This window comes from Triturus cristatus, chromosome 8, assembly GCF_964204655.1.
Source record: "Triturus cristatus chromosome 8, aTriCri1.1, whole genome shotgun sequence".
Lineage (NCBI taxonomy): Eukaryota > Metazoa > Chordata > Amphibia > Caudata > Salamandridae > Triturus > Triturus cristatus.
In genome coordinates, this window is record NC_140591.1 from 275,546,638 (window position 1) to 275,573,354 (window position 26,717).

At 44.0% G+C, this 26,717-nt stretch overlaps 1 protein-coding gene across 3 annotated transcripts in view; it reads right to left on the reverse strand.

Moving 5' to 3' along the window:
- The window catches only part of NPAT (nuclear protein, coactivator of histone transcription), a 352,831-nt gene that overhangs the window by 262,542 nt on the left and 63,572 nt on the right, over positions 1–26,717 (reverse strand). For all 3 annotated transcript variants that reach the window (XM_085621511.1, XM_085621512.1, XM_085621513.1), the window contains exons 8-10: positions 1,710–1,824; positions 1,145–1,236; positions 970–1,057 (exon numbers count right to left, since the gene is read on the reverse strand). In XM_085621511.1, coding sequence (XP_085477637.1) covers positions 970–1,057; positions 1,145–1,236; positions 1,710–1,824 — 295 coding nt within the window. The remainder of the gene's footprint in view (positions 1–969; positions 1,058–1,144; positions 1,237–1,709; positions 1,825–26,717) is intronic.

The window sequence follows — 26,717 nt, forward strand, 5'->3', positions numbered from 1 at the left end:
CCCAGAACATGAACTTAAACTTTGACCGATTGCGACATGGAGTCTTTCAGTATTTTGCCATGGAGAGCTTCAGTTCCAGGTTTTAGATGGCATTGAGGTACATGAAGGCACAGTAGCTGCAGGCCTTGGAGGCATGGTCAGACCACAGGCATCATAGGCAAACTATTTGTGGATCACATAGACATTCCCCACCAGGTAATCTTCTAGATTTGGGTGGTGGCATTTTCCCTTGCACTCTGGTAGATATGTTTGGCAAAAAGGTGGTCTCTGAGAAATGAGGGGTAGCTCTGTATCTGCTAGAACGCAAAGAAAGGAACTAATGTCAGCGCACATGGGTGGTGCCTATAAAGGGCTGCTCATGTTATATCCAGTGCGGAATAACATTGATACAGAGCCGCCAGCATGACTTGCCGGTGCACAGGAATACTGATGAAGATTTTCTAAATCCATTCCGTGACCAGGGGGAATATTTTGCTCTATTCAAAAGGTGAGGAATCTGCAGTTAGATTCCTCCATTATAAAAATAGTAAAATAATATCTTATGGAATTGTAATATACTTTAAAAAAAAAAATACCTAGTTTAGAGTTTTGGATTATCTACTTAAACAATTTCCTCAAACCGTGAAACATTAGGTAACGTCTCACAACATTAGATACAAAGGAAAACTGGATAAAAAAATTAAGAGTTTCACAAAGCTTGACAGAACATATTTAAAGTCCTTTAACAGTACATAACTATTGCTGAAAAGAGTGACTTTAATACATAAACAAGGGATATTAGCACATATAGGAATTTCAACATTCTATAAACAAAGCACAGACTCAAATATCAAATAAAAAAAAATTTAAATCTTATTTTTTTCATTCACATGATATGAAATAGTAAATTAAAGACAAAAAGAGAATTGCTTGAAAATAAAAATTTACCATGTAATACATACATTGAATACTGAGGGAAAAAAGTTTTACCTCAAGTCCAAGGATTTCATCAATTGCATTGTCGGTGTCCATAGCAGAACTGTCTGTTGGTCTTGCTGCCTGGGCAATATTAGTATCACTGCAACCACATAAATGTATTTAAGTATAGACACTTCCAATATGAGGTAAATTCAGAACAAATGTTCTTTATATAGTAGTGCATTACCTTCCTAAGAACTTATTAATATTTTCAGCAAGCTTCTCCTGCAGGGATTTATTGCTCAGAAATTTCTCTCTGGCATTCTCAATAACCATTTTCTGCAAAATAAACAAATTCAAAATGTTGACTATTGAAAAAAATAATCTGCTGCTCTCACATTTGCGCCCTGCACAGATGAAATACATTCCATGTTCAAATAAATGAGCACCCTGATTTATTAAAGGAAAAGAACCGACATATGATGGATCAAGCAGACCTAACACAAGCTTACTGGGTTTACCAGGCTAACTGGAGAATATATAACTGAAGAACAGTCTGTTTTAAGGAGGATAACTGGTGGTCGGATAACTGCTGTAGGTAGCGATATTTAATTAATCGAGAAACTAAGCAACAATTGCATGCAAGAGTGCTTCCAATTACATTTTCTAAAAGGCTTAATCTTTCAGAGATATTGCAATAAAAATAAAAAACTTCCTAGATAAATTACGAGTGATAATGACACTAATTAGCAATTGAAGGAAAACAGAGGACTACACAGATTTGTCATGGAGTCATATAAGTCAATACTCACAGGGAAATTTCCATCAATGAGTTCTTGTAAAGGATCATTTTGTTCATCTAGCAACACAAAACTTGAACTCTCAACATTTTTGTCAGTTAAATTGGATCTTCTTCTCTGAGCTTCACTGAAATACAAATTGGTGTCCATTAACAAAGAAAATGATTAAGCAATTGAGGGCATTTTCTTCAAAGAAACAGTTAAAGGAAAATAAGGTTGTTCTGTAAAACCAAATATGCAAGGCAATGTAACTACTAAAGAAGTTTTGAAACGCTACTCCGCAAACAATACATTGTATATTACATCAAGCGCCATCACAACAGATAGAATTGATGACATCACCGATGACAACATGTACTACATTATTTATAACATTAGACATCACATAAGGAAAACTCAATAGGTACCAACATTAAGAAGATGTTTATTGTACAAACATGTAACAGACAAGTGGTGTGGAAACATTTAATTTGGAAGTATGTATTGTTTTTTGGCACTACTGCTCTGATAATATGTTCACAGGTTGTAGGGTGATTAGATACGTACATTTGGAAAAAGTTGAAACCTGAATCTATACTGAAAGCCAGTCTAATCTGGAGTCCATACTTGGGTTGTTTTCCTTTTTATTACACATGAAACAGAGTACCTACTTAACTATTTGATAAACACAATTAAATGCAAAAAAAACTGTTGACATTGCAACCCATCATTTAGTCAAGTTACTATGTCATACATAATATATAGTAATAGCCAGTTATCCAATTTTAAATGTATGCCGAAACAGCATAAGGAAAGGTTACATACCTATGGTCCTAGTTTTGCATCATAGGAATCTTCATTGAACTCAAACGCTGAATAATTCCCCACTGCCTGCACAGACCCCGGAACACCTTTGAAAATATAGTCTTTAATGGAATTAACTTGAAGAATGTTCTAAATCCAAGTTAATTTAAATGAAAATTCAATGTAAGGCTGAATAGAGTAGCAAACTAAAAATAAATTAATATTGCGGCTATCTTTGCCATGATATGAGAAAACAGCATATTCAATAGGGAAAAACTATTCTGAGAAAATGCTTTGTTCCCAAAGAGTGGTAAAATAATCATCTTAAAAGATTTCTACGTGTTTCTTAACCAATTCAAGGTTCAGCTTGAGTATCTGACCAAACAGTAGTGTCTTGTGAAAGCATGTATAGACTTCAAGGAGTGTGCTTTAAAAATGTCCAGAATTGGAAAATGTTGTTGTTACTGCTTTGCCCCATGTTGAGTGAGCCCTAGGTTTCACTGGGGGAGTTCTTTTTGGCTAATTGGTAGCATAAAGAAATACATGAAACAATCCATCTTCCAATAGTCTGCTTTGAAGTTGCTAAACCTTGACTAAGCTTACCTCAGTTTACAAGAGTTGATGATTCTTTCTAACATCTTTTAATTTGTCTAAGCAGAAACTGAGAATCCTTTAAATAGATCGAGAATGAAGAGATCTTTCTGCCGCTGTAGAAGGATTAGGGAAAAATGTAGGTCATTTTATGGACTGATTATTGTGAAAATCAAACACTACCTTTGGCAAGAAGGAGGGATGAGTACATAATACTACTATATGCTATAAGGATCATTTTCATGTTAGATTTCCGCAGTTGGTAAAATCACTTGTGGCACAGGCTTAATAACGTCAGCAAATGGAATTGATCAGTTGATCAAAAGGACAATGCCCACTAAGCGTGGCTCTGGTACTCTGAATGCGAAGTCTCAACATTTTTTGTTTTTGTGCCGTGGTGAACAAATTGAATGTAGAAGTAGATCACTCTGTCAAAATATATTGTGTTATTTCATCGCTGAGAACCCATTCATGATTTTCATCATGGTAACGACTGGGAAAATCTGTCTCGACATTTTCACTCCTGGTATATAAATAGCCTTGCGTAACAAGCCTCTTGCTGTTCCCCAGTGCCACATGGTTTAGGCTTGACGCGATAATTGTCTCGATTTCGTTCTGTAGTGTAGTCCCAAAAGTACCCTGTCATGCAGGACCCACGATGTTTACGGATAAGATATACTGTGGGTATGGTGGCAGACTAACTACGTACACCCCCGCCGCATATGTTAGCCTATGGTTTGCATTAGCTAGCTCGAAGTGCCACTAGACTCTCCTGCTATCAGAGAGATTCCTTTTTGGCAACCTCAGAACACAATAACCTCAGACTCGTGGAAACAATATATATATATATTACTTTTAACCCAGTCACTCATGCTTGCTTGTTTTGCTCTCGGAGAGATACACAGAAGAAACAGTCGGGCGTTTTTACAATAAGAGTTTTATTGTACCGTTGTTCTTCTCATGTAAGATATATGTGCTGCTATAAATGTAATACAGTAGCAGAGACATAAAACCAGCAGCACAGTGAATAAAAAGAAATAGTATTGTTCTACCATTGTGTAATAGTCATGAACAGACACATGAATAGAGAATGCATTTATAAAATAAAGTGAGCACTCCTAAGATGCCTGACTAGATGTACCTAAGTGTACCTGGTATGCGAGTAGGTGCGATAGAGCCTAAGCCTGAGAGCCTAAGAGCCAAGAATCCCACTAGGCTTTCAGTCGAACCCCATTACCTGAATAGTGAAAGTGTGGGACTTTGTCCTGGACTTGAGCTGGACACCACGCAAGGGATCGTCAGACCACTGTCAGCTGGAGCGATGGCATGCTGGAGCTGCAGCGTCTCTGGTCAGTGTGTCGGCCTCGAAGTCTCGGGTTACTCCTGCCTTCTGATAGCAAGAGGTGCTGTATTTATACAGTCTATGTACCCCATTGTTCAGTATGAGGATGACGTTGGGGATTAAACCTTGTGCGCCGATGGAAGAGGTGAAGTGTACCTCCTGGAGAGTGTACTCATCAATTATTCATATGCGCTAAGGACAACGTCTTAGCAATATCGATTGGGAAAAACCCACCCTCTGCATGGAACTAGGTGAAAGGTTTAGTCCATAAAAGGCTACAGTCCTTATAAGGCGTTATGTCCATACAAGGCATTCGGTCCTTATTTGGAGTTATGTCCTTATAAGGTTCGTTCTTATGAAATAACGGGCGCTGATGTAGGGAAAGTGTACGATGTTCCCTGGACCTAAAGTAGGGTACTGATATGAAATATAACAGTTCCTCCTTGTTTGTTGATGTAGTACATCATTGTGGTATTGTCTGTTTGAATAAAAATTTCTTTGAAGGAAAGACATGGTAGAAAGGCTTTGCGAGCCAGATTTCCCACTTTAGGTTCCAAAAAATTGAAATGGTAAGATTTCACCTGGTGAGACCACAGACCATGAATTGTTAGATGTTACATATGCGCACCCCATTCGGGAGGCATCCGTGATGATGGTTTGCAACTGGAGTATATTTTGAGCTTTGGACCACCCGGTCAGAGACTGATGAACGTGGTCTGTTAAGTAAATTTGTTTTCTGTGACCATTGGTCCTCTAGACAGTATAGAATAGTCTTATGAATAGTCTTGCATTTGAGACTTTGAATATGCATGTCGTCATGGATCCTAGGGGTGAGGAGATCTGATGAACGGATGGTTTTTCACCTGGATCAGATCCGTATACATAAAAGGTTAGGGAGTTAGAGGATATTTGGGCTGGGGCCACCCTCCAAAGCCTGGCACATGGGAAACAAAAAATAATGCTGCGTGGAGTTTCTAGTTATTCCTGTTTGCTCACTTTGTGGAAAAACCGTAAGGTTTTTTGTAAAACCCTCACCCACCAGGGTTACCCCTTGGTGGCATGCTTCATCATAGGGTACAGGGGTAAAGGAACGGGAAGGACCCTATGATGAGGTGAGGGTTTTACGAAAAACCGTAAGGTTTTTCCACAAAGTGAGCAAACGGGAATAACTAGGAACTCAACACAGCAAGTGGCCGGGTCCCTTATTTTTTGTTTCCCATGTGTCAGGTACCTGGATCAGATCTACACATATCTTTTGTATGGATGAACCCTCTCCTCCGAAGGATACACTTTGCTTTTTGTGCATCTATTTTAGTACCTAAAAAAAAAAATCAGACATTGTAAGCGACTTTTTTGAAATTTACTCTGAGACCTAATCTGGCTAGTAATTTTGGTGCAGATTTGAAGACGTGTTTCACTTTTGACTGTGAATCTGCCTTGATCAGTCAAATCATTGAGATACGGATATACAAATATTCCTTGTTTTTTCAGGTGAGCTGCGATCACTGCCGTGTATTTTGAAAAAGTTCCAGGAGCTGACTTAACACCACAGGGGGGGTGCAGCATACTAAGTGATAGTTTACTACCAGTCTACTGAGAAATTTGCAGTGAGGAAGGGAAACTGGAATGCGAAACAATATGTCCTGTAAATGTATTGAACATAGCCAAATGCCTTTCCTTAAGTGTGGGTAGATTTGATGAAGAGCCAACATTCTGAATATTTCTTTGGGGACAAATCTGATGATGATGGACTGGTCGAAATTTTTTGGCTTGTGTTGGACCTTGCCCTTTGTGAATGGTTATCCCCAAACTTTTTCGACTTTTTCCACCTATTTTTCTGACCCTCTTTTTGTTGGCTTTAGGACTCTGGACACTTTCCCACAGCTAAACAGTTCAAAAGTGCATGTGCTCTCTCCTTTACAGATGGTACAATTGGTTTACACCTGTTTGGCATATTTAATTTATTTATAACTCTTTTGTACAGTGGTATCCCATATACCCAGGGCCTGTAAATAAAATGCTACCAGTGGGCCAGCAGTGCTGATTGCGCCGCCCACAGGAGTAGACTTTCAAACCCGTCACAGGCCTGCCACTGCAGGGCCTGCGAGCGAAGTTCACTGCCACTTAAACTTGGCATTTTAAACTACTTGCCAAGCCTTAAACTCCCCTTCTACTACATATAGGTAACCCCTAAAGGAGGCCCTAGGTCGTCCTCTGGGCAGGGTGATGTGTTAGTAAAAGGTAGGACATGTGCCTTTATTGTGTGACATGTACTGACAGTGACAAACGGCCTATTTTGTTTCTCACTACTGTGAGGCCTACTCCTCTCATAGGCTAGTATTCAGAATTCCCTTATATATGTTTAAGTGGCAAGTACAGATCTGAAAGGAGTGGCGTTGCCATGTTTGGCATGTTTAGAATGTTAGTGATAAATCCTGATTACTGGAGTAGTTTGATTTTACATTACTATCATAGAAATGCCACTTTTAGCATGTGGGCATTTCTCTGTGCTTAGAACTCTACAGCAGAGTTCTTCAAAACTGTGGGCGCTCCCCCCTGGTGGGCCATGGCCGTGCTCCCGGGAGGATGGGGGATGGGTGGGGGGGGGGGAAGAATGCCTCAGTAACAACTTGTAAATTAAAATGGCGTGGAAGGGTGAATTGGTTTATAAAACGTGCTTCCAGGCTGTCTTCATTTACCAGCAGAATCTGAAGTACATTCAAGGAACAATTACATGATTAAAAGGAGCATAATATTCAGGAACTACTATGTGCTATTTTTTCACCTGCAGGTAACAGAAATTAAAAAAGATAATACTTATGAATCCTCCGATGGTTAATGCAATCACTACAGATGTTTGTGTAAGAGGCTAAAGAGTTACAGAAATTAATTTTGGTGGGCGCGGTGGGGAAAGGGAACGTGTGTGTATATAAATATATGAGGTCCAAGCCTGTAACAGAAAGCACTGTGAATGTCAATATCTAAATCATTATTTTAAAAGTTAATCACACCCAATATAAGAGGGTGCTGCAGAATGGTTTAGTTAGAGCCACTGGAATTAGGGTTGACAAAATTATGCAAGCAGAAAGGCAAATTATGTGGAATATGTGGCATATTTTTTTTACAATATTACTTCATTATCTGGAACTTTTTTCACATGGTACTATTGTTTGGGAAAATATTTTACCTCATTAGTACCAGTTTAACTACCAAATACAGAAAGAAGTAAATGAAAGGTTACAATTTAACCTCCGTCAAGGGCCTTCCATTGCGTGGGACCACATGTCGCCACATTTTAGTAACTTTGGATCCATTTGAGCTAGAAACAATTTTTTTCTAAAATATGCAGCTTATGCACCTAACGATGGATTATGTGGCAAACGGGGCAGATCCATAATTATGCAAAACAAGTGGTTTATATATTTAGTAACAGGTAATCAAACTGTACCCAAGGCAAGCATTTCATAAGTATTCATTAAAAGGACACTTTACACAGCTCAACACTCTTATGTCACATGTCATCATGAAACTACCAGTGACTCCATCAATTAAAGCTTATACTGGGTCCCAAGCAGCCCTTACATTTGGTGATTAAACAACTGCAACATTTACATTTCTTTCTGGTAGCAGGCACATTGGTGAAAAGGTCTATTTCTACTTAAACTCGGTTCCGCCCTCTCAACACTTCAGAGTCCCACCCCCCTCACTTTTCACTTTGACCCAGAGGCACTGCAATGTCCACAATAATATTTCGGGATGGTTGTTTCTTTTATGTTTAACAAAAAGTATGGGAATTTGTTTTGTGAACTGAAAAAATACATAGGCACATGGTTCCCCACAAATCCTGCCCACTTCGACATGCAGACAACCTTTCAGGAAGGATGAAGGGCAGCCTACAGGGTCGCATTCAGAAACAGAGTCCTGATCTTCCGGACCCCTGCAGCCTCAGAGTGATGGCTCAGGAAAAAGAGGAAAAGAGACAGATCCATGGATAAAATCAAAAGACATGGCCTACAGGAGGGGGGCAATCTAGGGGCTAATTTTTTCATCTACAAATGGACATCTGGGAAACATATGGGGGCTTTTTTTAATGAAAGGGCCAGCACTACCATTTATGTAGCAGGTGCAGTAGCAATGGGACCAAGACTGTGAGGGGGTCACTGCACTCCAATTATGACCTTAGCAAAGAGTGGAGTGGAGGCCCATTTTCCTTGCTAGTATTAGGAACTAGGCCACCCTTGTTGCTTAGGGAACAGGGTCCAAGCACTGAGCGTGTGTGTGTGGGGGAGGGGGAGAGAGATGAGGGACTTTGTTCCCTTTTTTGTTTTTTTAACTACACAAAGGGACAGACAGTCTACCCTGAGCCTCAGGCCTAGGAGTAATATCTCTGCGTAGTGGGCTGAGGACTTGGGATGTAAGTATCATTGGTGCTGCAGGTGCAATGGCACTGAGGCCCAGTGGTGTGAGAGGCCAGCTAAACCCCAATTATGGCTGTTTTACTATCCTTCCTTGTTTGCATTAGGCCCTAGTGCACCCTGGCTGTGCCAGTATTTTTGGCCTCATACTAATGGCCCCACGGAAGTGAATGTTGAAACAGAGGAGACAGCTTAGCTTGGGCCCAAGAGAGATGACAGAAGGGGTATGACACAATATTGGGGCCTATGTTTTTAACAAAGAGCCAATGAGACTGTGTTTTGCAAGGTTGTAGCTATCATTAGTGAAGCAGGTAGAGTGGTACTGGATGCCAGGGGGTTGAGGGACCTACTGCATCAGAATCATGACTGTCTTACTCTGCAAAAGAGGCATGGGGCCTTGCTAGCATTAGAGCTGAGGTAACTGTTGATGCAAAATTTGGTAAACATGTGGGGACTCATTTTTGTCTGAACGGATCAGAGTCTGTGTCAGGGCTGGAGGGATGGCCAGGAATGGTAGGAGAAGGCAGAGGCAGAGAGGCAGCCTGCTACTCAGGGCTGCAGCTATCATTAGTCTAGCAGGTACATCTGCATTGGGGTCCAGGAGAATGAGGGGCTTACAATACCCTAATTATGTGACATATTTGCTATTTTATGCTGCTCATATTCAGAGCAGAATATGAGCTACAGCAAAGTACCCTTGAAATTATCTCATACTCCTAGCAGCCTGCGCTCAGCCGTACCACTCCCGCTCCCCAAGTCTTGCAAGAAAGTTTTGGAGGGGGGTCCGTCTTCAAACCATTTTCCTTAGGGGGGCTCAGAGCAAAAAAGTTTGAAGACCCCTGCTGTAGAGTTTTTTAGCTCGACTCCAATCCACGTCTAGGGCAGAGTGACATCTACACTTTATGCATACTTTACAGACAGCCATCACACAGGAAGGGTTGGGTGTGACAGGGTTACATCTGCATTCATCTGCATACTGATTGTCTTCCTGAGCTGGGAGAGAGGGATGCGGGTGCACTTACATTTGTATAGGCTGTGTCCTGCCCTCACACAAAGGGATGAATTACCCCCTACTGTTCGTCTGGAGCCAGAGCCGAGTTGAAAGGGGGGGTGTGCACTTCTAAGATTTCTTTTGAAGAGCCCCATAGATCAAATACATTTTGAGCATAAGTAATGGGGCTCTGACCCGATGTTTTTAGAGTACTTTTGGAACTGGGACCTGTCAGGAGGACTGCTGCACTGCTCAAATGACTCATCTGGACTGCTCTTCTGCTGTTGCCCTGCTACTAGGTGGCATCAAGGACTCACTGGATTGCTTTTCTGTTTGTTGCCCTGCTGCCAGTTGCTCATTGACTTTGGTTTCATTAGGCACTGCTGGACTGCCAGGACGAACTGCCATTAATTGCCTTTATTGTGCTGGTCTCCCTGCCTACTGCTGCCTGCCTTGTGTTTTCCTCAGTGTTCTCAACACGTAGTGAGCAATTCATCTTTCATCAACCAGTGCATGGTGGGCACTTTTTTTTAATTCACTTCAGTTATAAAGCTAGCGTGTGGTGAGCACGTCCTTATAACCTACAAAGGATACTGAACAAGCACAAGCTGCGAGTCTTATTTTGGGGAAAGTAAGCAGATTTAGATCGACTCACTCGCTGTGCCAGCAAAGCCGTCATTTTCAATACGGATGCCCCTTTTTTATTGTCTCAAGTGGTGAGCCCCATCTCTGTTCCGAGACGAGAGCGCTCACCAAGTCCAGGCCCAGGACTGTTCAGCGCCAGCGTGTGCCCCACCCCAAGGAGCCTGTTTGCAACCCCCGCTTAGCTCCTGCCTACTGAAGAGGCATGGACGATCGGCGACGTGGGTCCCAGAATAGAGACCCACCTCAGTACCCACCGATTCTCGCCAGGCGAAGGGTACTGTATTCTCCAGAACCCATGGGTGGACCACAGCTGCATTTCGTGTTTGCGAGCAGTGCGGGACCAGAGATCTAGGAGAGGACACCTGCACCGGTAACTGGAAGGCTGTGGATTTTACTGCATCCCCCCACCCCCAGGATCGTACCATATCACCGGGGTTTGTGGTGGTTGCAACCCAATCCTGCAAAGGGCCAGTCCAGTTGCTGGTCGAAGATTGTTTGGGCGAATTACCGCATTATATGCAGCAGGCATACAGAGGCTTCTGCGATCTACAGGCCATGCCACCATTTATTCCGAAGAAGCTCATAAGTTCCCCCCCATACTGCATACCTGCATACCAAATAATAGAAGCGCTGATGTGCTACATGTTCCCAGTGGATGTAGAGGATTTACCCTACGTGCATAGGGTAGCATTTTGTGATATATGGTGAAGTGTTGTTACTGATATGCTTGGGGTGATTCATTGATGATTTACATGTTTTCTCCAACCAAACTGCTACATTTCTAGGCACTAAGGTTATAGTGTATACTGTTTTGCTTTGTAATATGCACAGTATTTATGATTCATGTTGTTTTGGCCTGTTTTATGAATAATGTATGCAATATGCTTATATAAAACTGTGTAGAGTCTCTTTTGTGATTCATTTATGGTGTTACTGATATGATTGTGTTGCGCAAACGCTTTACACAATGCCTCTGATAATAAGTCTGACGCCTCTGTGCCAGGGGGTGAGCACAAGTTATGTTTGGTGTATAACTTACTTGCACTGACTAGAGTGGTGGATTCTGCCTGGCTTAGGTGCCTACCCTAGCCAACCAGAAACCTTATTTTTAACAGCTTGGCTTCTCTTTTGGACAAGAAAATGTCTTTAATATATTCCTTTGTTGAGTTGGTTTGAGGGAACCTTTTCTATTGCTTGTTTTTGTAGTACAAAATGCGTTTCATGTTGCAAATTTGGTAGATGACCGCTCGTTAGGTGTTTTGGTGGGACGGGAAGAGGAATCTGTTTGAATCAAATAGACTATGCGTTTTGTTTGATGTTTAGAGCCTGTCAGTTGTTATAATTTTTAACTCATCCAGAAAAAGAGTCACCGCTCTCCTAAAAGGAGTGGGAAACTGTGGGGAGAAGGGGGTCAGAACTTTTGTTTGTTACTTGAGGAACTTCTTCTTCTGGAGTAAGAAGATCTCTGGTATTGTTTTTGGGTTTGCCTTTGTTGGTGATGCGGCTGGTATGGCTATCAAGGGGATTCAAACCCTTTGATAGTAATATCGCCTTTCTGAGAGACTGCATTTTCTCTGTTCCTCCAATCCTACAGCTTTGAGTGTTTCTGCTTCGTTTTTCAGTACGATCATTTCTTTCTCAGTATGTTGTCTGAAGAGTGAGATACCTGAAAAAGGTAAATTTGCTATTTTTAATTGGGCGTCAGGTTTAGGGAATATAAACGAAGGCAGAACGATCTTCTTAGTGGAACTCCATGGCAGAATGATATAGCTGAGAGTTCAACCAAGTCAACTGCACACTAATAGATTGGCTCAAGATAAGAGAGCCTTTATCAACAATTTCAAGAAAATCCTGTTGCCTATGTGAAGGTAAATAAGAGGCTAAATATTTCATACCATCTCAAGTCTCTCTAAGATACCTCGCTAGCAGAGCAGATGCATGGCATCTTTTAAGTGAGTGGCAGCTGTACCACAGATCGTTTTCTTCTGCACCGTCCAATCTCTTGCTCTCTCTGTCAGGAGGAGACGTGGATTCCTGAGCAGAAGCAGGTTTTCGTCTTACAACAGGAACAATGACTGTATCCGGTCTAGGATCCATTAGGAGGAAATCAGGATCTTGTTGAAAAGGTTTATATTTCCTTAGAAGCCTTAGAGTGGCGGCTTTACCCGTCGCCTACTTAAGACATATTTCTTCTACAATGTTCAAAAGGCCTAGCAGAAGAGACAGAAGAGATTTCAGAGTTGTTGTTAGCTGTAGAGTATCTAGAAAGACAGAAACCATGGGTTTAATCAATCAATCAGGGTTTTGTAGAGCGCGCTACTCACCCATGAGGGTCTCAAGGAGCTGAGGGGGGGGGGGCAACTAGGTTGAGATATGTTCATGTTAACATTTAACTTAGTTGCTCCTCGAATTAAGGCATCTTGAAAGTTAAGAAGATCATCTGCAGGAGATACTCTAGAAGACGACTGTAGTAGTGACGATGGTCTGTGGTGAATCAGAATAAGGAGATCTTGAGATACAATAAGATGTATCCCTTCTGTTAGAGGGTGTTCTGTGCAATGTTGTCCTAATCGGTGAAGGAGGTTCCCATTTTCAGAATGCGGACATGGAAGTTGCTTGTGTTGTCCTTTTAACTGGTGGTAAGCCTAAGGGATCCAAGTGCGATGACTATTCTCAACGGCCTGAGAGGCTCATCAATTTGAATGCCTAGATCACAGGATGCTTGAAATGAGGTGAAACAAGCAGAAGGTGATCCAGACCGTCTGGGTGAAGAAAAGAGTACCGCTTGTAAAACTCTCGACGATGATGTTCGATGTAACTGTCATGTGTGCCTTTACGACATCGTGTGTGTTACCGCTGATAAGGGGTCCCATCGAGATATTCGGCGGCATCAGAGACGCTGACACTCTTGAAGCAATTTTGATGGCGCGCGTGAACAGGGATGTGCCGACATCGAGCCTTCTTTCGAAGGGGAGCAATGTGGCGCTGAACCTCTGGATGGTGACACCGCTGGTCTTGACATAGCCGATTTGTGTCAATGAGAATAACGTCAATGGCGTGGTCTTGAAGGTGATTTTTTGCCTGTAGATCTCCCTTTGTGAGAGTCTTTACCAGATCTACAAATTTTGCCAGAGGAAGGGCGAGAGGCAGATCTTTCCAGTCATCATCTTTTCTTGTTCTTCTGCACTCATATCCTGCATCAGACATTAATTTGGTGCCCTGTCTTTTTAAGAGTCTTTTTCAAACATTTTGCTACAAAGGTCACATCCTTTTGCCTAATGAGATGGAAACAGACATGCCACACAGACTGTGTGTGCATCAGAAGATACCTTCTTCCTTTCACAAGAAGGACAGTTGGTAAAAGAGAAGGCATTCTGACAGAAACAACGTGTGAGAGGAGGTTTACTTGAAGACAGATGGAAATGTCAAGTAAAAATATTTTTTCAATAGAAAAAAATTATTTTTCAGAGGTGTGAAGTGCACCTAAGGTGTTCAGAGATCCTGTGAGAAGGATCCAGAAAAATCTGAGGGCCTGATTTAAAACTCGGCTGACTGGTTACTCCGTCACAATGGCAATGGATATCCCACTGGCCGAAATCTAAATACCATTACATCCAATGGGATTTAAATTTTGGGGGACGGAATATCAGTCACCGTTGTGACGGAGTAGCCCATCCACCGAGTAAAATCGGGCCCTGACTCTCATAGGCAATTGTCAGTACAAGGCATTATGGGTAATGGGGTTACTTCTAGGTTCTTAAAGGGGCAGTCTCTTTTTCTCCTATTTCAAGGCAAGTCTACCAGTCTGTGTTTTCTTTTCAACATGCTAAAAGGTAGTTTCTTTCCATGACAGATGATGAAAACTCAAGCGTTATTCATCTTCAGCAAGATTGAACAGCATTCAGAAAGAAAAGGACATCTTAGACAGCCTAAAGGGAAATGCTACTTACCAGTACGCATCTGTTCTTGGCATGTAGAGCTGCAGATCCACACACTAGCATAGTAGATCGCCATCTGGTGTAGGGCTCGGATGCTTGCACCTTGTTGTTGTCTTGGAAGAAGTCTTTGTAGTCACGAGATAGGTGACTCCTCCCTTAGACGATGGTGCGCATGGGCATCAACTCCATCCTTAGATTGTTGTCCGCCATGATGGGAAATGATGGAGTTAGTAGAAGAAAAAGAGATGTCCATGTGTGTATATCTAAGATAGAACTGGAACAGATACAGGTCCCGGGGAGGTGGATGGGTGTGTGTGGATCTGCAGCTCTACATGCCAAGAATAGATGCATACTGGTAAGTAGCATTTCCCGTTCGAGGCATATGAGCTGCAGATCACACACTAGCATAGACTATACAGCAGTATCTCCCCTAGCGGTGGTCAACTGTATCGTTTGCAGTAGTTTGAAATAAAGTTTTAAGGACAGCTTGGCCCACAGAAGCTTGTTGCTTTGCTTGTACGTCTACACAATAGTGTTTAGTGAAGGTGTGTATTGTAGACCATGTAGCTGCCTTACAAATGTCTTCTAAGGGAATGTTCCATAAGAATGCCATTGAAGCCCCTAGTTTGCGTGTGGAATGCGCTCTAGGGGGAACTGTTAGTGTGCGTTTAGCTTTTTGGTAGCATATTTGGATACATTTAACTATCCACATTGCAATTCCAGATTTTGAGATGGGGTTACCCTGATGTGGTGGACAGAAAGCTACAAACAATTGTTTTGTTTTGCGGAAAGATTTAGTTCTGTCAATGTAATAAAGAAGGGCTCTTTTAACATCTAAGGTGTGAAGAGCTCTCTCTGCCACAGAGTCTGGGTTAGAGAAGAACACTGGTAACTCCACTGACTGGTTAAGATGAAAAGGAGATATGACTTTTGGAAGGAATTTGGGATTTGTCCTAAGAACCACTTTGTTGCGATGTAATTGTAAGAATGGTTCTTGTATGGTTAAAGCCTGGATCTCACTCACTCTTCTGAGAGATGTGATTGCAATAAGGAAAGCTACTTTCCATGTAAGGAACTGCAGTTCGCATTTATGTAGAGGTTCAAATGGGGGTCCCATGAGCCTAGTAAGAATAATGTTTAGATTCCACACCAGAGAGGGTGGTAATCTGGGAGGAATCATTATTTTAAGACCTTCCATGAATGCTTTGAATGCAGGCACTCTAAAGAGTGACAAGTGCTGTCGACTTTGTAAGTAAGCTGCGAATGCTGCTAGATGCAGACGTATGGATGAGTATGCTAAGTTATATGTTTGCAAATGTAATAAGTAGCAAATGATGTTTTGGATGGAGGCATCGGGTGGGTGTATATTATTGTTAGTGCAGTAAATGGCAAATCTTTTCCATTTTGCAGCATAGCAAGCTCTAGTAGTAGGTCTTCTAGCTTCTTTGATAATGTTCATGCAGTCCGGTGGAAGGTTAAGGTAACCGAACTCTAGGACTTCAGGAGCCAGATTCAGTTAACCTGGATCTGGATGTCTGATGTCTCCATGGTTCTGGGTTATTAAGGACGGGGAGAGACTTAGTTTTTGGAGTGGAACTAGTGAGAGTTCCAGTAGTGTTGTGAACCACGGTTGGCGTGCCCATGTGGGAGCTACTAGGATCAGTTTGAGAGATTATTGCCTGAGCTTGCGTATCACTAGTGGAATGAGTGGGAGAGGCGGAAAAGCGTACGCAAATCTGCCTGACCAGTTCATCCATATCGCATTGCCTTTTGACTCCGGGTGCGGAAACCTGGCGGCGAAGGTTGGGCATTTTGCGTTTTCGTGTGTGGCGAACAGATCTAGGTCTGGTTGGCCCCACATTTGAAAAAAGGGTAGTAGAACTTGTGGATGTAGTTCTCACTCGTGAATCTGTTGTGTCTGTCGACTTAACAGATCCGCAATCCGATTGTGAACTCCTGGAAGGTGTTCTGCAAGTAGGTATATGTTCTAAGGAATGGCCCATCTCCAAATGTTTTGTGCGAGTTGGGACAACTGCAGAGAATGTGTGCCTCCTTGTTTTGGTATGTAATACATGGCTGTCATGTTGTCCGTCCGGATGAGGACAGCCTTGTTCTGTACATGTAGTTGGAAGGATTTTAGTGCTAGGAATACTGCCAGTAGTTTTAGGTGATTGATATGGAGCACTTTTTGTTGAGTGGTCCATTTGCCCCGAGTTGTGTGTCCGAGGAGATGGGCTCCCCATCCTGTGAGTGATGAGTCTGTCGTCAGCACTATCTGTGGAAGAGGCTCGAGGAACGGCTGCCCTGTGGACAAGTTTGTTATGTTCCACCACTGTAGAGAGCGATGTGTGCGACTGTCCACCAACACCAGATCTGTAAGTTGTCCTTGAGCTGGTTCCACCGACGCGCTAGACATTCCTGTAAGGGACGCATTTGAAGCCTTGCATGAAGCACAATGAAGATGCAAGATGCCATCATGCCTATGAGTTGCATGAACACTCTGGCTGGAAGAGAGTGTTGGTTTTGAAATTTTGTGATAAGAGTTTGTATACTGGCTATCCTGGCTGGACTGGGATATGGTAGCGCTGTGGAGGTGTTTATTGTGGCTCCTAGATATTGGTGTATATGAGAGGGCTGGAGACGCGACTTGGTGTAGTGGATGGTGAACCCCAAGTTGTGTTACATTTGGATGGTCTGGTGAGTGTGTAGAACACATTGGTCGAATGACTTGGCTTTTATTAGCCAGTCGTCTAGATATGGAAAGACATGAATTTGTTGTCTTCTGAGATGTGCTGCTAATACCGCAAGACATTTCGTGAATACTCTGGGTGCGGTGGTCACTCCGAATGGAAGGACTCTGAACTGGTAGTGTTGTCCGTCCACTACAAACCTTAGGAACTTCCTGTGAGCAGGATGTATGGGAATGTGGAAGTAGGCTTCCTTGAGCTCTAGTGTGGCAAGGAAATCGCCTTGTTGCAGCAGCAGGAGCACTTGTTGAAGAGTGATCATATGGAAATGATTTGAGTGTATGTACAGATTTAGGGGTCCGAGGTCGAGTATTTGTCTCAGAGCCCCGTCCTTTTTGGGTATTAGGAAGTACAGTGAGTAGACCCCTGCTCCTTGATGCTCTAAGGGAACTGGCTCTATTGCGTGCTTTTGAAGCAGTGAGAGAACCTCTTGTTTGAGGAGCATAAGATGGTCTGCAGACATTGGACGCTGTTTGGGTGGTATGTGTGGGGGTGGTAGCTGTAAGTACCAGGCAGTAACCATATTGGAAAATCTGTCTTACTCACCTGTCTGTTGTGATGGAATTCCAGGCAGGTAGGAACTGTGTTACTCTGCCCCCGACCCTAGTGGAATGGTCTGGGGGGAGCGGAGGAAAATCAGTGTTTAGTGGTGGGGGAGGTGCGAGCGTTGTTCTTACCTCAACCTCTTTCTTTTGTTGTTGTTTCCTCTGTATCCGCCTCTAAAATATCCTCTACTGGGGGATGTTTGTGTAGTGGCTTTAAATGAAGATGAGGTGTCTGCGCCCATGTTTTTGGAGGCTCCCCTGCAGAAGGAGCGATAAAAGGAGCCACGCGTTTGTGGAGACTGTAACGCTCCCATGGGCTTAGCAGTCTCAGTGTCCTTTTTCATTTTTTCTAGTGCAGTGTCCACAGCCGGGCCAAAAAGCTGTTCTTGGTTGAACGGCTGACTAAGTATGGTAGTCTGGACCTCCTGCTTAAAAAGTCTGACATGCGTAGCCAGGCATGTCATCTAAGGAGTACACTGGTGTTGATTGATCTAGAGGCAGTGTCTGCTGCGTCAATTGCACATTTAATTGACGCATTTGAAATTAGCTTGCCCTCTTGGATAAGGTCGTTTGCCTGGGTTTTATACTGGTCCGGCAGATGCTGCAATAGGTTTTCCAGCTGGTCATAATGTGCCCTGTCATATCGTGTCAGCAGTGCTTGTGTGTTGGCAATACGCCAGGGATTGGCTGCCTGTGCCGCTACCCTTTTGCCAGAAGCTTCTAGCAATTTGGATTCCTTATCAGGGGGTGGCGCATCCCCAGAGGTCTGGGAGTTGGCGCGCTTTCTAGCGTTGGAAACGACTAGAGAATCCAAAGGCAACTGTCCTTTGATGTAAGTAGGATCTTCAGGGGCAGGCCTATATTTCTTTTCTATTCTGCGGTTAAGAATCCTGGCACGTACGGGATCTTTAAATACTTCGGGGGCATGCTTAATGACTCCTTTGATCATTGGTACGATTTGCACTGACTTTTGGGATTGTTCAAATGTATCTAAGAGGAAGTCTTCCTCTGGTGCATCTGACTGCATTGTGACACCATGATAAAGTGCAGCCCTATTTAATAACTGTCCAAACCCAAGGTGATCATCTGGGGGAGATGGTTTTGAGGGATATGGCTGTGGGCCTGGTAGATCTGTTGGGATAGGATATGCCAAATCATCTAGTGGTGAGGTATCTGAATCCGTGAACGGGTCATTCGGATCACCCGCTAACCCCCCCCCCCCCCCCCAGTCATCATCATCATCATCATCATCTGGAGGTGGTGTATGTGGTGAAGAAGTTAGAGGGTAGGGTGGCGTAGGCAGAGGGGGTGGGTTAGAAGGCAGTAGAGGAGAAGGAGGCATTGGTGATGTGGCAGAGTCCTTCTTCTGTGCAGGAACTGGAGCAGGTGGTGTGTCCAGTTAACTCTTTTTACATGGCACAGCCGTGACATGTCCTGTTTTGGGATTTATATAAATCTTTTCTGCCTTGGATCGATGGGATGTGGGTGAAAAAGTTCTTGTTCCTCGGGAATCGCTTTCGGTGCCGATTTTTTCGGTTCCGAGCGAGGCTGCAGTTGATCTTTATGGTCTTTGGCCTTAGAAGGCGTATTAGAGTCCTTAGGCCTCTGTTTCGGTGCCGAGGATGATGGTTTCGGAGCCGAAGCTGGATCTTCAGGCTTGGAAACGTTCAAAGCCAGCTTATCCACGGGCCTCTGGGATTTCGGGGCCGTTTTGTAGGTGGAAGGCGTCGGAGCCGATTTCGGAGCCGAGTATTCCTTTGGCTTTGGTGCCGAAGGCGCCGGTGGGACAATTACATGAGGTTTGCTCGGACCCCAGCTACCAGAAGGCTTGTCTCTTTTCTTCAGAGCCGAGCCCGGAGGCGGGGCTTCAGAAGGATGTTTTCGGTCTCGACTGGGGCCAACAGGCGAAGTCTTGACCACTGCCTTTGGTTTTGGAGGGGTTGGGGTAGAGGCAGTAGTACTCACTCGTTGCCTAGGAGTGATGGGGTCGTCTGAGTCTTTTGCCTGACACGATTTCGAGAGCTTCGGAATCTTTTTCCGGGACATCGGGGCCTTCATCAAAGATGTCCTCTGGTTCCAGAGCTGGTCTCTGCGCCATGATGAGTCGCCGAGCCCTTCGATCGCGAATAGGCTTCTTCGATCGAAAGGATACGCAGGCTGGACAGCTGGACTCGTCGTGTTCAGGTGATAGGCACAGATTGCAGACCTTGTGATGGTCACTGTGTGGGAACTTTGCTCCTGAATCCGATGGTTTTCTGGAAGTTTTGCGCTTTGAAAAAGTTTGAAATTGAGATTTCGGAGCGGAAAAGTTGCGTCCGAATCCAATGGCGGAAAAAAACAATCTAAGGATGGAGTTGATGCCCATGCGCACTATCGTCCAAGGGAGGAGTCGCCTATCTTGTGACTACAAAGACTTCTTCTAAGACAACAACAAAGTGCAAGCATCCGAGCCCAACACCAGATGGCGATCTACTATGCTAATGTGTGATCTGCAGCTCATATGCCTCGAACATAGGATTTTCATTGATATTTAAATTGGATTTAGAACATTCTTCACAGTTAATTCCATTAAAGAGGTGTTCCAGGTTCGAGCAGACAGTGGTGGATTATTTGGCATTTATGAATATCAATGAAGATCCTGAGATACAGAACCATCATATACTTATTCCAAATTTTCAGTAGCCTGAACATATCAGCATACCTTTGAACACACTAATGTATTGAGTTATATTATCAAATTAATGCAGTACCATTAGCATGTACCACACCTTTGGCTATATTTTCATGTTGAACCTCGCTGTGAGAAAATACTGTTTGCTGGCCTAAGATGTATGTAAGGACAGGTTAATTTCCTGTTGACATTTTTTGTACGACATTTCTGTAGGAGAGTAGGGTCTGCTATCCTATGGTCACCCCAAATTTTTGCTTTTTGCTTCACTGGTTTTTGACATATTGAGGCTGTGGGCCTGCTAATCAGACCCCCAGCCTGCTGTTCTCTCTACTAAATTGACCCTATGCACTCTAGGTGCATAACCAATTGGAATTGGATCACCCTGTGAGCCCCTGTACCAGTGTACACTAGGTACCCAGGGCATTGGTGTATCTAAGGCCTACCAGAGGCTGAAGCATGTATTGTGCCACCCCTGGCCTGGCCTAGCAATTTGACACAACTGGCTGATCACTCAGCTGGGGTAAGTTGGTGTAACCACCTCTTACTTAGGTGTAGTATACCTATACCTAACCTTAAATGGGACACATGTTAACCTATAAGTCACTCCCATGGCAGGCCTTAACAATCCTGAAGGCAGAGTGCTTGGTTCCATGTGAGATGGTGCTCTGGCATGAGCTGAGCCTGTCTGCAGTGGTCGGAACAACTTCCTTCTACCGTTTCCAGATATCGCCATACCATATACTCTTAAGTGCATTATGAACCTCGCGGTTAAATGCTATCTTTGGTTTGGCTTTATCAAAACATGTCGAGTAAGGTGTCATACGAATTGGAATACTAACCCCTCGCCAATTCTGGCGACGGGGTTAGCATTCCACCCTTCTAGAGGGACACGACGTGTACAGTACCTGAAACCCGGGTAAAATCAGACATAGCCTCAGCTCCACAAAATGGATGCTGCCACCACAGACACAAGTCTGCCCTCCTGCTGCTGGGAGTCCTTCCAGCTTGGGAGACGTGGACAAAGGGTTTCCTGCCAGGGGAGGTGCGTGCACCACCCCAGACAGGATTTTGTGTATTGGTCAGGTAGGGCTTGAATAGAATCAGACATGCCTGAGGCTCACAAGGAGCCTCGGTGCATATGCCAGTTCAAACCGGTCCTGGGGCACACCAGCTCCGGACCTGGGGCGAGCTGGACAAAGGATTGGGGGTGTAACCACCCCCCTTCCTGGTCCCACCCTTAGGGAGGGACCTAGCAGGTAGTCCGGCCCCTAGAATCCGCTTAAAGGTAGGAGCTGTGTCCTAAGACTTCAGACATCCTGGAATCAACTTAACTACAAGAAGAAGACGGGAACTTCGACGCTCTGCTGCACAGAGGACAGAAGGAAATCTCTCCTATGGTCAGGGAGTGACCATCTTGCTAACGCAAGCACCAACCAGCTACTCGACGTCTGCTTTGCCGCCGCCTCCCGCCGGAGCCCGAGCCCAGAGCCCGACAAGACCTGGACCTCCAGACCTCTCACAGCCCGATCCACAGTCCCTGCAAAGAAGGAACCCGTGGAGGCACCGAGACACGTGGAGCCAGCCATCTTGAAAGACCGACGACAAGCTGCAAGCGCGACAACAGAGGCTCCCTCCAAGTTGTGCTTTGGGTCCTGAGAAGCCCAACATCCGAGCAGCATCTGCACCAAAGGTGAGCCCTCCAGCATCTCCACGATCTGCGCGGGGCCCCTCTGCACTTTGCATCTCGACGCACCTGCCCGGTCCCTGGCCCGTTGGCTAGTGGCCATTTTGGCGACGAACCTTGAAATCTACGACGCTGGTCTGGTTGCTCCAGACTGGCCCCTGCTGCTCTCCAAAGGAGCAGCCCCTCTGACCTTACTGGTCAGAACAATCAGCTTTCTTTACTTTCCACGACTCCTGCCTTTGCCAAGGCTTGTTTGCCTCTTCCGAGTCGCCTACACCGCCGACAGCGAGAGCCTGCGTGGGACAGCTCGTGAACCGACTCCTGGACGTTGTCGACCTTCAGGGACCACGTGGCTGCGGAGACAAGCCACCCCTCATCACCTGTTTGCACCCGACATCGCCAGGTACCTACCTGGTGCCACGCCGGTCACTGGCTAGTGACTGTGAACACTGTCCCCTCTGCTTTCAGGTCTTCTACAACTCCGATCCACTCTTGGATCCACCGCATCTCTTCTGGACCGACCGCCTGCAGCATCTTTGTCATCAGGCTCCATTGAACAGATAGACGAAACCCGACGCACTTCGAGACCTATGCACCCGCTTCCTGTGGGTGAGGTAAAGCTGGCACTCCGGTGCCCAAGTGTAGAGAAACATCTCTAGTGTCTGTGTTTTAAGTCTTAAGTTCGTAGTCCATCCAGAAGACCCTTCTAGCAGTAACTTTTGAACTTTTACGCACCCATTGAAAACCTATGGGAGCCCGCGTGTAACTCTCCTCACTGCACACGCGACCCGTGGACCTCCTGGTCACTAACTGAAGTTAGCTCCTTGTAGGCCCAGCGATTCTAGAGGCCCTAGGCCTTTTCCCTTTCCTGTTCGTGGTACTTATACCACTATTTTAGTATATGGTTTGATCGGCCACCAGGGCCTATCCATATAAAGTGCCACTTCTGTATATTGTAATATTTTCTTGTTTAACGATTTGTGCTCCTGTGCTCATAAAGAGTCTAGGGGATACTTTGAGTAATAAATACATATATATTTTGAATATATATCCGTGTGGTGTCCTTTCATTGGTATAAAGGGGGGTTACATATGGTAAAACAGCCTGCCTAACACGCTTTAACGAGTTTAGCCTCAAAGACTGCTTAGCCTACGCTACCACTAGGGCAGCTAGTCCGAAAAGGTTGACTTACAACCACACCGTAAGGGTTGCTTGGCATGGTACAAGGTGGTCACTTTAATTAGTGAACATCATATACCAGGCCAACTTCTCACAATTTCCATTAGGTAAATATGTTTAATGCAGAGGTCTTCAATCTGTGGGGCGCGACCCCCAGGGGGGGCCCTGGAGTCCTGGAAAGGGGGTCGCGCATTCCCCAGCTTCACTTGTCCCTGCAATCCAAAAGATTTGCTTTCCTTTTGAAAAAAAGACAGCTGTCCTGGGATGGCTAATTTAGATCGTTATCAGCTGCTTGCCTGAATGAAATGCAAATCAGTTAATCTGCAAGTGTAAAGGATGGGCAGTTCTGGCTTTAATTGATCAAATAACTGCAAGGTTTGTGATGACAAAAAAACAAATCTTTGAGTGGAAGAGCAAAGAGTTAACAATTGGGCTGGGAAGTGCTTGCTTTTAATTTTAACTGTATTTACACAGTCCTTAGTACCCTTAAAAAGGTGTTGAAGCGACTTAAGTTAAAAAGAAAAAAATTGCATTACATAGGCTCTAGAATTACTAAAATCTGCATTTTGGAAGCACAATTTTATAGTAAAACTACTTGCACAGATTGCAGCATTCTATCTTCCACTGCGTGTAATGCAAGAATAAAATAATGACTTGCATATTTAGTGCTTTCTGTCACAGGCTGTGACCTCGTTGCACTAAGAATACATATCACTATTCTCCACTGCACCAATCCATATTTAATTCTATGGCTCTCCAGTTGCACACAGTCCTCTGCAGTGCATTAACTAATAGAAGTTTCATAATGTACTGCAGTGCATTTCCCACTGATTAACAACTTTTTTATTTATTTTTCATTTACGCTGCCCATTATTTTATATGTAGATAGCTGATGGCGAAAAACCTAAAAAAAAAAACCTACAGAATATTTTGGTGCTTATTTATGACAGGTTTGCATCGCCAGAGCAACACTTTTTTTGATGCTCCAGTGGCGCAAGCATCTCGACCATACCCATTAGGCGGTGCACAGCTTTTCATGTCCTCATAGATATGGAGTAAGACATAACAGCGCAAGCCACTGCGTTGCCTTATTCTGCGTCAAGAAGGTGTTCCATGGGCTTTGCGTGGGGTTCCCACTCCCATGGATTTTGATGCTACCCCATATTTACAAAATCACAAACCTGGGGCAGCTCCAAAAACAGAAGCCTCCCCAGTGGAGGCGTAACGAGGAGAAATGTTTTCTTTTCTCCTCGTTTTTACTCTTTCCATGTGCTCTGCATTATGCAGCTCACATAGAGGGAGGAAAACGTCTCTTGTGATTGTTTTTGTGAAGAATGTCGCCCCTTCCTGTACAGAAACAACCCTACCTTTGTTGGTGCTAGGCAGCAATTTGTGCGCCAACGCAAGGGAAAAGGATAAGAATGCTCTGTATTTCATAAATATGGTGCATTCCTGCCCTTTCACATTGGCATAGGGCAGCTACGCAAGAAGACTTGCGGCTCTGCCCTACGCCAATTCCTCATAAACAAGGCCTTTTGTTTTTAGCTACACCTTTGACTACACCCCCACACTCAATGACCTTTGGTTGCTAAACACGGTTTAATATTATTTCCCCACCGTAAAAACTGTTGTCTGTGGGGATTAGGGGCTTTTATGGGTGTTGATGATGAGTACCACCAGGTTCTAGAACTTTTTCTCAGAAGGTGGTCCTTATGTCTATAAAGGTTTGACAAGGGGGTCTCGGCATCAAAAAGTTTGAAGACCTTTGGTTTAATGTGTCTAGTCTTTACATGTTGTGAACATCTCCTTTGCACAACTGATTAAAATCAGCAGTGTATACAAGAAACAAAGCCACAACTATCATTCAAGAGGCTAAAGGTCCTACATTCTAAATAATGATTCAGCTTCATTAAAGTACAGGTGTATAATAGAAGGTTCAAGGGAGTGGCCAAGACAATAACAGGAAAGCTGCTCCTTCTAGGCGCTCTGTGCCATCGTACCTTTGTGTCAATACATTCCTAGATTGGCAAGGCCACAGAGATGGTTAATAGGAGGGAGTAGTAAGATTTATGTGAAACCCACATGGCTTCTATGATTCACTCAGAGACTGATTATCTGCCACGGTGCCGCCTGAACAGACGAGTTCTGCCCCTTTCCCATAACAATAGATGGTCAAGATGGTGTGATCCATCTCACTTGGCAGAGTAGTGCTGCAGCACAGGCGACAGCCTACTTGGGCTAGTGCCTGCGGTGTCAAGGGAGATGGGTGACCATGCAGGAAGGTCCATGTAATCAAACTGGCTACCACAGCATAGACGTCAAAATATGGAGATGTTTCTGGAGAGGTTGTCATAATAAGGGACCTCGAATCTCATCTTCCACTTTTCTGGAGGGCCAAACCAAACTTGTACAAGACAGTTGGCAGGAACTACCCACAACTGCGTCAGGTATGTGGGTTAGATGAAACTTTAGAAGAACAATTTGGGATTCCCGCCAACTCCAGAAATGTTAACTACCATGTGACAGTGGCTTTATAACGGGAAAAACCTAGAAGGGACAGTGCCCTGCATGTAAAAACCCTCTGAAAAGGAAAAGTAGAAATGAGCCCCTAATGAATAAATACTTTCAGCCTCAGTTGCTAGGTCACGAGCAGGCTGACGGAGGCAAACATACACCTGAAAGGTCTGTCAAGAGGGGAAAAGGGCTTGGTAGCCTCTATGCAGAAAAATCACAAAAAGACCAGCAGTGTTGAGGTACCAGGTTACAGTAGCTAAACCTTTAAGGGTTTTCTGCTCTGCAGCACATTGAAGCAAAATCTGCTGCTGTGGAACCTTTCATGATAGAATAGTGTGAAACTAACATCAGGTTCTAACGGATTCAGGAGTGTGCTGTGACAAGAGTATTTCAAATTGAGGAGTGTTTGAAAGGTTAAAAAATGTGAGATAAGGTTCTAACGAGGTGAAGGGGATTTGGGGTCTCTCCTAGCTGAGGAGTATTCACATTTCCTGATTTTCATTTTGCTGAATTGATATCTATGCCTCAACTTTGTTGTGTCTGATGTGTTGCTTTTCACCCAGGGAGCCTGCGCCTCTCCACTTTCTGAAGGGGTTTGAGTGTATAACTATACGTTTTACAAAGTTGCCCTTGTCCCTGCCCATACCCTTCAATTATATCTACCTGTGGGAAGAAAACCACATTTTATTTTTATTTTGTGTGCTGCAGTACCAATGCTAAGTCTGCAAGCTTTTCTGTACATCCTGGGTTATGTGAGGAATATTTTTGGCCTGTAGGGACCAAATGACATTATGCTCCACTATTTGTAACATTTTCATGTGATAACAAAGTTTCATAAAAAAATATAAGATTGGGAGAACCAGCTTGGTTTACCCATTCAGCTTGCTTTACGAGCTGAAAGTATTTAACCAAAATTATCTGTGCTGAATAAAAGACAAGACATTGTTATTTGTCACTAAGAAGGTAGCAAAGTTA